The sequence below is a fragment of the Diachasma alloeum genome, unplaced genomic scaffold (assembly GCF_001412515.2).
Source record: "Diachasma alloeum isolate Michigan unplaced genomic scaffold, Dall2.0 Dall_scaffold_00179, whole genome shotgun sequence".
In the NCBI taxonomy this organism is placed as follows: Eukaryota; Metazoa; Arthropoda; class Insecta; order Hymenoptera; family Braconidae; genus Diachasma; species Diachasma alloeum.
The window spans coordinates 5,557,578-5,568,257 of NW_021680345.1; the positions used below are offsets into that span (position 1 = coordinate 5,557,578).

General features: G+C 39.2%; 1 protein-coding gene across 1 annotated transcript; it reads left to right on the forward strand.

Annotated features, from left to right (window-relative positions):
* Positions 1-662: 662 nt before the first annotated feature.
* On the forward strand, positions 663-10,236 carry LOC107042678 (probable ATP-dependent RNA helicase pitchoune). Its single transcript, XM_015263830.2, has 8 exons — positions 663-882; positions 981-1,079; positions 1,281-1,442; positions 1,690-2,567; positions 2,653-2,805; positions 3,096-3,266; positions 9,374-9,551; positions 9,884-10,236. The coding sequence occupies exons 1-8, from the start codon at positions 786-788 to the stop codon at positions 10,048-10,050; spliced, it is 1,905 nt and encodes a 634-aa protein (XP_015119316.2). The 5' UTR covers positions 663-785; the 3' UTR covers positions 10,051-10,236.
* Positions 10,237-10,680: the final 444 nt, after the last annotated feature.

Sequence of the window (10,680 nt, forward strand, 5' to 3'; positions counted from 1 at the left end):
TTTTTTCACCCGGGGCCAAAGTGTCAGATCTTGGATTTTTCCAGGGGGAAAGTCGACTTTCGCCAAAATCGAATTTTTTTGTCGAGTAAAAGTTGATTCCGACTATTTAGGCGATGGGCTATCGAGATCTCCCAAAAGTTTTCGGGAATAGTTAAAAATGAAAAAAAATTTTTTTCACCCGGGGCCAAAGTGTCAGATCTTGGATTTTTCCAGGGGGAAAGTCGACTTTCGCCAAAATCGAATTTTTTTGTCGAGTAAAAGTTGATTCCGACTATTTAGGCGATGGGCTATCGAGATCTCCCAAAAGTTTTCGGGAATAGTTAAAAATGAAAAAAAATTTTTTTCACCCGGGGCCAAAGTGTCAGATCTTGGATTTTTCCAGGAGGAAAGTGTAGACATTCGCCAAAATCGAATTTTTGACTATCGCCATCTGTTTATAAATAATAGTTTCCGGCTGACAACAATTGCTCCAGTTCGATTCAGTTTCCAATTTCCCTTGAAACGAGAATAATCCCGCCATCTCTCAACGTGCCGCTGCACTAGAAAATACGACTGGTAAGACATTTCTGACGATATCTCCAATACCGAGCCCTGTTTAACCACCTCACCAGAATCTGCCCATCTGGAATGTACTGTCCCCATTTTCCCTAGGACGTGTTCCAAAACGGAATGTGTCCATTTGATATTTTGTACAAACGGCCCCCCCTCTTGCCACATGCGTTCCCCACATGGACGTCTGATATTTTTTGAATTCCGCCACCTTTTGATCAATTAATTGCGCGAAAATGTCACTTCCAGACAAAGTTTTGATGCGGAAGATCAAGAAGAGAGAGGAGCACAAGTTGAAAATCATTCAGGAGCGCGAGGCCCAGCGGAAAAACGGTGAGTCAATGTTAATCACGTATTGTTGAACAGGTTATGAACGCCTTTTGAACCTATAATATTGACTAAAATCCATGCATCACTCACCCTGACTGCAGATGCTGTTGTGGAGGCGAGTGCAGAGCCCCAGAAACCTGTGAACAAGAAGAAAAAAATTAATCAGAAGAGGCCGTGTGCTGAGGACACCCCAATGAAAAGTATGTCCTCAATGAACGAAACCATTCAACATCTCCTGAACAAACGAAACAATTCCAGCAAAATTTCCCCCATTCAAGAGTACGAAAAAGCACTTGAGAATGGCACAAAATTTTTTTAATTTCATTGTCCTAATCTCGAGATATTGCTAATTAAAAAGGCAACAGTTTCACTAATTGCTTCTCACAATTTTCCCACTGCAGAGAAGAGAAAAAAGGTGGAGCAGTCTCCTGAAAACCCAGAGGATCCTCCAGAAGACCCAGAGGATCCTCCAGAAGACCCCGAGGATTCTCCAGAAGAGGATAAAGTTTCCAATGTACCAGAATCAGAATCACAAGAGAGTAAAGAGGAGAGAGAATCGGCACGTAAGTAAATTCCTCAATTCTCATGATTAGAAAATTTCCTACAAAAAACTCTGGGCATAAATCAATCCTATTAGACCTATCTCATATTTAAATAGTGAAAAATATCCCTGAGAAAACGCCATTTCCCATATTTTTTGGCATAGAACACGTCTAGTCCACTTGCGTCAACCCCAAAGTTTTTTTTGCATCATCACAAGATGACAAATTAAAGAAAATTCTTTTACATTCTTATATTTTTAACATTAAGTGCCAGGCTCTTCAGTTGGTCTCAATGTGTCCAACAACCCCGCCTTCTCCTCCCTCAAAGGCAAGGTTTGTGAGCAAACGTTGAAGGGAATCGAGGACATGGGCTTCACGAACATGACGGAGATCCAAGCCCGAGCAATTCCCCCTCTCCTCGAGGGACGTGATTTAGTCGGAGCTGCCAAGACTGGCTCTGGAAAGACCCTAGCCTTCCTCATCCCAGCAATCGAACTGGTGAATAAACTGAAACTCATGCCAAGGAATGGCACTGGCTGCATCATCATCTCTCCAACTCGAGAGCTGTCGATGCAGACCTTTGGAGTTCTCAAGGAATTGATGAAGTATCATCATCACACGTATGGGCTGTTGATGGGAGGTGCCAACAGGCAGACAGAGGCCCAGAAACTGGCTAAAGGGGTCAATATTGTTGTGGCAACGCCTGGAAGACTGCTCGATCATCTCCAGAATACTCCGGACTTTTTGTTCAAAAACCTCAACTGCCTGATCATCGATGAGGCTGATCGTATCCTGGACGTCGGGTTCGAGGAGGAACTGAAGCAGATCATCAATATTCTTCCTAAAAGAAGGCAGACGATGCTGTTCAGTGCCACACAGACGAAGAAGATTGAGGCTTTGACCACTCTGGCTGTTAAAAAGGAACCTGTGTACGTCGGGGTCGACGACGAGAAGGAGAAGGCGACGGTGGAGGGACTGGAGCAAGGCTACGTCGTCTGTCCAAGTGAGAAGAGGTTCCTTCTCCTGTTCACATTCCTCAAGAAGAATCGGAACAAGAAAGTCATGGTGTTCTTCTCCTCTTGTATGTCTGTTAAATATCATCACGAGCTGCTTAATTATATTGATCTGCCGGTTATGAGCATTCATGTGAGTTGATCTTCGAAATCCATCAGTTGTTAGATTATTGGGTGGAGTGAGACCAATAATTGGGGGAATTGCAATTTTTTTTCAGGGAAAGCAAAAGCAGACGAAACGCACGACCACTTTCTTCCAATTTTGTAATGCTACGTCTGGCATTTTACTGTGCACTGACGTGGCTGCTAGGGGGCTTGACATCCCCGATGTTGACTGGATTGTCCAGTTGGATCCTCCGGATGATCCTAAGGTATATTCACTGAATGAAACTTGAATATTTGGTTATTATTGAAGTTACTAAATATTAATGTTTTGAATTCCATAGAATTTTCAGTGAAATCTGAAATTTGATGATTTTATTCTCCCTAAATTGAAAGCATCTCTGGATTTAAGAGTGATGGCATAATTTTCTTCAGATTTTTTTTTGTAGAGTAAAAATACATCCACAAAAATACTTCGTAAAAATTTCCTCATCCCCCTCAGATCTCCAAGAACCGATCGCCAACACCAAAAACTAGATATTCTCAATTTTTGTTCTAGGAATACATCCACAGAGTTGGTAGAACAGCTCGTGGTGAAGGAAGCAGTGGACATGCCCTCCTGATCCTCCGCCCCGAGGAACTCGGCTTCCTACGGTACCTCAAACAAGCTCGTGTCCCTGTCAACGAATTCGAATTCTCCTGGAACAAAATAGCTGACATCCAACTGCAGGTAAAAAACCCCTCAATCTCCATGATGTCAATTCAAGATGAATTATTAAAAAATCGAGTAGAAAAACTATTCTCCAATTTGTTTATTCTTCATAAACACAATTTCATTCGACTTCTATGATGCTGATAAATCGTCTCCACTAGTGTAACTTAACGCAATACGTGCGCAAATAGCTTCATAAAGCACGATAAATCATGACGGATTTTCGCCAACGCTCATTTTCGTTGTGACTCACATACAACTATTTCGTCTTTCCTCGTTGCCTTGGAGTGATCTCGCAAGTGGAATCAGACATGATCTGAGAATTATCCTCACTTCTAGTGTTCCAATGATCTCCATAAATTATTCTCACGAAGAGACCAGTTGCCAATAAATAAATTGAATAGCTCTTCATAATTATTATTTTTTTGTCATCTTTTTTGCCATTCAACTCCAGCCACGTCCCAGTGGTGAATTCCGAGGGTCAAAAAGACCTTTAATTTATAATTCTAATCGAATTTGAACATACGAACATTCATGAACATCCATGTGAACATATGAGCAACTGATTTGTTGCACAAAAGTTGAAATTTCCAGTTGACTATTGACCAGTTTTCAATGAATATCTCGGGATCTAAGAGAGATAGCAAAATTTTTGTAATAACCTTTTTTGTAGAGCCGATTGAGAGCTACAACAAACGTAATCATGAAAATTTCGGTATCTCCCTTAGATTCAGAAATATTCATCAAAAACTCAACTGGGAGATAGGTCGACTTAAACCGTTTTACCACTTCGCTACTGAATTAAAGATATCCAAGATCATCGATAACACTAGTGGAAAAAATATATTTTCATTTATATATATAAATAAATAAGAATTATAATGCTGATTTGCTGGGAAAAGTTTCTATTTTAGCCCCCCATTCACTGAACTAATAACTGATTTTTGCCAGCGCTCATTTTCGTCATGACTCACGCACAACAATTTTTTTCCTCGTTCAATTGAAGAGATCTCGCAAATGGAATCAGACACAATGTTCGAATTACCCTCCCTCCTATAATCCCAATAATCTCCATAAATCGTCCTCACGGAGGTACATTAATTCCACTATCAAGCCTGCATTATCAATCACTAATTAATAGATGCACGACTAACACAAAGAGGACAATTCCCTTCATCAGTAATTCATAACCACACGCCTTCATTTTCGCACACTCTAAAAGGTGCACAAAGCGAGACACGTTTATCCTTGAAATACTCAGCATGTGTCTTGTATCTAAATTCCTCGAGTCTATTTCTCGGAATCATCAGTCGTAAAACACTGGAGAATGAACTATATAATAAAGCTGAGGGTATAATTGAGTTATCTTGGTTCAACCATCTTCAAAAGTACTTGGTATGTAGTCAGTAACTGATATAAACATCAAGCAAGTGGTATTACCCATTGGAGTATGTAATGCACTCAAGAGCATCTTGAAACACTTCTCAGAAAGTTTACAATTTTGTATTCTCCACCCTTCGGTACGAATTATCGTGGCGATTGTTTTGAAAATAAGAGCGAATATCACTCGACATTCCGGTTCCACTAGTTTCCCACTAATTACCGAGCACTCGGTGCTCGCTGAAATGATTGCGAGCATCCGGATGTATTTACACGTGAGTAGTTGCTGATAATCTTGACGAGCTAATCCATCTTCTTGAAAAAAAGGGATGGATTATCTGCTTCAAGAACCGAAGGGGGGGGGGGACTGGCAGACAGTGAGAATGAAGAGGATTCATTGCCAGTGGAAAGTTAGCTGACCTTATTAGCCACTGGTGTCTAATTGATACGAGCCAACTCCCTCGCTTTATGTTACGTTAATTGTAGCTGGGGTGAGGATGCTTCAAGTAAATGGGTGAATCGATTCTTTCATTGGATAAATGCACTCGATCTAGGCACGTGGGTCGAGGCGAGCCTAAAAAGGCTTGAGTTCTCTCGAAGACTGGGGCAATTCACTGATGAAAGTCATCTTCATCGTCTACTTATTACCATTTTTTTTTTTCGTTACTCGTGGTCAATTCAATTGAGAGCAGGAGATGTCAACACTTATTACGTGAATTTTCGTTAAGCATCGGCGCTTAAGACTTGAAGAAAATTATTATCATTTCTCCAGCGTCTGAATTTTTCAAGCAAGTTAATCTGAATGGATGTGATCACATTCATCAGTAGGAATTAATCATTTCTGGGCTTGAGTTCAGAAGAGTCATCTTAATCGTCTACTTATCCCGATTTTTTTAATTGCCTGTGGTAATTTCAATTGAGAACAGGAGTTATCAACACTCATCGTGTGAATTTCCGAGTGGAAACTTCTCGAATCGTTCGCATTAATTAGAATTGATGCTCAAGACTTGAAGAATTCTATCGCCATTCATGATCCCTAAAATCGTGTATCGTGTACTAAACTCGGTTATCAGATATCTGTAAACGTGCCGCAGCTACACCCCCAGGTAGAACAATACTGGGCTACCAGTTGCCGATAGCAGTGTTAGATAAAAATGAAATAAAGAGACGACCGATTTATTCATGAGCGGTGCACGTTGCCAAGCAGTCTGACTCCAATCGATGATCTCAGTGGATGTTTTACATTCCAACTGCATGGAAAATTGCAGCATTACAGCATTATCGAACTATGCCACTTTGATTGCGTGATTATTCAGATTTTCACGTGAGTGGAGACAACTCCATTAGCCCCCTGGGACTTGCTGGGAAAAACCTGTACCCTTGATTGGACGAATTAATCAAGTGTTCTTCCCGTAATCTAGGGAAGCTAATGGTTTTCTTCGCGTCATTAGTCGGGTGTTAACATTTCCCTCGGCGAAGGTCACAACACGTAACAATGGACAACAATGCCATAACTAATTAGGAGCTTGGAACAATAGAAACTAATTTTCTTCAGTACATTTATGACTCAAACGTTCTTCTTCTGTTGTCATACACTGAGAGAAAAACGACAAAGTTCTCAAACAAGTTTTACTTGTGCCGAGAAAATAGTTTTTTGAAAATTATCAAAGGAGGATTTTTTGTGCCAAACAGGCAGCGAGTGCGCCGGAATGAAAAATTTTTGTCGCAAAAATAGATTTAGTAAGAAATGTCATTTCTAGCACCACTCCTTCGTTATTCGATACTCCCACACGTATTTTGCTCCCGAAAGATCTTTGTTTTATGCGAAGCAAGGGACAGTAGTTTTTCGTTTCGACTGTCTAATAATCACAGACAAGAAATGAACCCTTAAATGAAACAATAACAATGATATGACAGCAATCTCGTAACTTGGGGATAAAATATTTGTTGATAAATTTTCCTTCATCCTGAAAAGGCACCGTCTGGTGTGAATTATCCGCCTCTTGAGCCAAATATTTCGTTGCTGTCGAAAGCAGAGCAATTATTCACGTTTGAGACTTTCAAATTCGAACCAAATAAATTCTTTTTTGGCAATTTTCAACCAGCGATTTTGTTGGGCCAAACAAGACTTGTTTGATAACGTGTACGGTAAGGAGAATTGTTCGGGGGTATCGCTGGCCCTAAGCAAACATATTTTTCAACGTCAAGAGAGTCAATCTCTTCTGCTGGTGGTTTCGAGGTCAGTCTCTCGGGTTAGTTGCGCAGTCAACGAGGCAATGAGTAGAGGAAAAAAAATGATATTAAAGAAAGATGGGTATGGCGCCCACGCTAGTGGAGCGTTGATGCCAAGTGTGTGCGTGTCCATAACCACTCCCTCGGAGTGTAACAGATTCAGATGCTGAATCCATAGGGGATATCGGATTATATTGCCCTCGTGCATGATCCGAATTTTTTTTTTTCTCTCCTCATTCTTGTTTTTTATCCCCGCCCTTACATCGTCTTCTTATTCTCCTTGGAACAGTGGCTACCGGTTCCACTGGATAGCCAACTTGTTCTTATGCCTTCTGACTCTTCTCGGCGAAAGGCCAATTTATGAATTGCGCGATCCTTCCTCTGCATCAGGGCCAGCGATGTTAATCTAAGTCGAGAATCGCTGCCTCGGTATATTTATGCATTTTACTGGTGTATATCGGGCGGGCTAAATATTACGGTCAACTTTGTTGAAAATTGTGGTGAGTTTCTGGGTTGGGGACCTCATTTTCAACGAGTAATCCTGGATTTTAGGGGAGCACAAATCATTTTTTTGAAGGGAGGCGTCATTTCGGCTGATGAATTTCGAGGAATTATTTATTTTGACAGAAGAAAACGTTTGAGTCATTTTATAGTTTTGTACCCTAGATTTGGGGATTTTCAATCATCAAATGGGTCCAAAATTTGAATAAAATTTATGGAATATGTCGAAAATTTTTCAATGAATTACTCCTTTTTGAATATTCACTTGGGAATGAATAATGGAAATTGTTTATATTAATTTTTCTCAATCAATAAATAAATTTTCTAATTTATCCTCCACTTTTCAAATGTTGGAAACGATTTGAACGAACAGAAAACAGAAAAATTCTGGCTGTCTTAATATCATCATTTCCACTGAAAATAAGTTATCATTAGAACAATCTCAGTTTGATAATTGTCCTCTCTTCATGCATGGAATCACATTTTTGCATTTGAAATCAGGTGCCTGCCATTATTTTTATGCAGAAGTGAATGATTATTGGCCGCTGAACAGAGTGGGCGTCATAAAGACATTAAATTAAACGATCTAGTGTGTCATACATGGAAAAATAATTTTTTTTTCCATGTTTTATATCTCTACTGTTCAGTATTATCCACGTGAGTGTACTCATACACTGGGTAATTCTCAAGGTTTCCGCCACCTACGTGCTGTGCTATCTTAGATGCTCTTTTGAATAAATTGCAAGAGCAGCAGCACGGGGAGTGGTTTGTGACACCAGGGAGATCTAATTGAGGAACTGATTATTGCCTTACGCAGCTCAACTGCTTTTGCAGATTTTCAGATACAGTTTGCCCTTTCGGTTGTAATTAATTATTCATACTAATGAATTTCTTACTCGAAAAATGAGAGCGATTAGTTCAGCTCCCTTTCCCCATTCAAGGAAAACATAATTTCAGTGGATAATAATAATAATTTGTTGAAATATTATAGTTTGTCAGTTTAGAAAATCGCTGGGAGCTCATCGGAGAGAGCAATTCTCGGAGAAAAAATGTAATTTCCTTCACGAGGAGCTGTTTTTTTTCTCAATATCAAATTGAAGGCAACACTCTGCGATCATTTTGAACGAATAATTTATACGACAACAGTGCACTATGCTGACTTGTCAGTTAGCCCGAAGAGTTCCAGCACGCAGCTGGACTCTGAATAACTTCCGCGTGGAGATAGATCATCAGAGTGGTTGAATCCTTGGAATACCAAAACAATTTTACTCTGAATATTACTTGAACAGTAGGCGTTCAGATTGAAAAAGCCAAGTCCATTCGTCAAAGGACGCTATGTTTTGATGATTCATTTCAACTTCCTCAGGCGATTTATGCGATCAATGTTGAAAATAATTATTTGAATCGTGAAACAATCGAAATCCTGAAGGCTAACACGACGTTATATTACTTGACAATTCCATCAAAATTATTTTCATTATTTTAATCTTCATGATAATCATATGGGAATTGATAATGTTAATGGGGGAAATTTAGCGTAGAATATTAACGTTTCGATTGAATTTTCAGTGAAATCTAAAATTTCATTTTTACTCCCTAAATCAAATAAATGTGCTTCTCCTGAAAATTAATAATCTGTCCCTGGAATTTAAATTCTTTTCAAACCCTGTACTTTATTCCAGGGGTAGGCAATAATATTAGATTTCGACAAATTAAAAAGGGATTATCTCCTTATATTGTTCAAAGTTCACCTATATTTAACAAATTTAAATTACTATAGAATTTATTAGCTAAATTTTTCGATTGATGGCGAAAAAAATATTTGATAATACTGAAATATAATTTTTTAGTTAACAAGCTAATTCTAAATTTAGATACTTGATTTTCGATTATCCAAATAATCGTCAATCCTCCTACCTAAATTATTGGTTGATAGAATATTTCGAAATTTAAATGTACAAATTTATGGTTACTTTAACATTTAAAATTTCAAGTCACTGCTTTATTTACAGCTTGAGAAATTGGTCTCGAAGAACTACTTCCTGAACCTATCAGCAAAGGAGGCATTCAAAGCGTACGTTCGTGCCTACGATTCCCATCACTTGAAACACATATTCGACATTGAAACCCTGGATCTCATCCAAGTTGGCAAATCGTTTGGATTCACAGTACCACCTGCAGTTGATCTGAGTATCCTTTTTTTGAATAATGACTGAATACCTTGAGAAAGCCATTCATTGCGACTAATAGTAATTGGTTAGAGTGTCAGAATATCTGCCAACGGGCCAGCAATCCCCTCTCCTATTATTCAATTCCTATTCTTTTCTCACGCAGCACTTCAGCCTGTTTATCTTAGCACCTTTCAGCCATTATCCTTTTTCAACATTCGCGTGGGCCCTCGCCACCTAATTTGGCAGGGCTCACCGTGAACTTGTCTCAATGACGAAGCCCCACATCTCCTCTACCCTCCAGAGAAACAATTTAATTTATCTGTTATGGTTTCCTTAACAATATTCCTACAGAAGTGGGCATCAGCAAGAACTCAAGACCCCGAAAACGTCTCGGTGGAGGCGGTTATGGATACTTCAAAAATATGAACAACGCCAGCGGTGGGAAGCAGATTGAGAGGAGCAAGCATTTTCGACAGGTGGGAAAGGGGAAGAATGATCAACGACAATTCTCCAGATAATCTATAACAATAGCAATTGCATTCATGAATATTTTTATCTAACTTGATTCACTGGCTACATTCATATGCAAAATAATGCATATCTATTATTCAATGTACAGTATCATTGTGCAATCGTGCATAATGGAAGGAGACAAATTGAAATGTGTATTTTTCAGATAAAGAGGACTTGTTTTTGCGAGTAAACAATCTCTCATTGGGGTTATAAATGCACCTGTCGTTGAATTCTCCTCAGAATTATCGGAAGGCCATGTTTGGAAATATTTTTGAGGCTTGTGAAATTTCAAGTTTCAGGTAGAATTCAGGTGGACCTCCCTAATGAGCAGTAGTAATAATCATTTCATTCGTAGTGACGAAGTGAAAATCGAAAGCCATTGAAGAGTTCGAATGATCGAGAGCTGTCAGTCTAACGCCCGCACAGCCCACCAATGAAAATCTTGGGTTGGAATGAATGATTCTTTTCAGTGTTTTGTGCCACGTACGTGGTTTAAAGAAAGTATAACTGCATATATCATTAATCTTTCCAGACAATTATTAGGATTTTCCCATGAAACCATCCGCTAATTGTTCCCTGAAATTTCATCATCAATTTTTTCATGAATTTTTCAGTCTTCCATTGGAATTGTAACT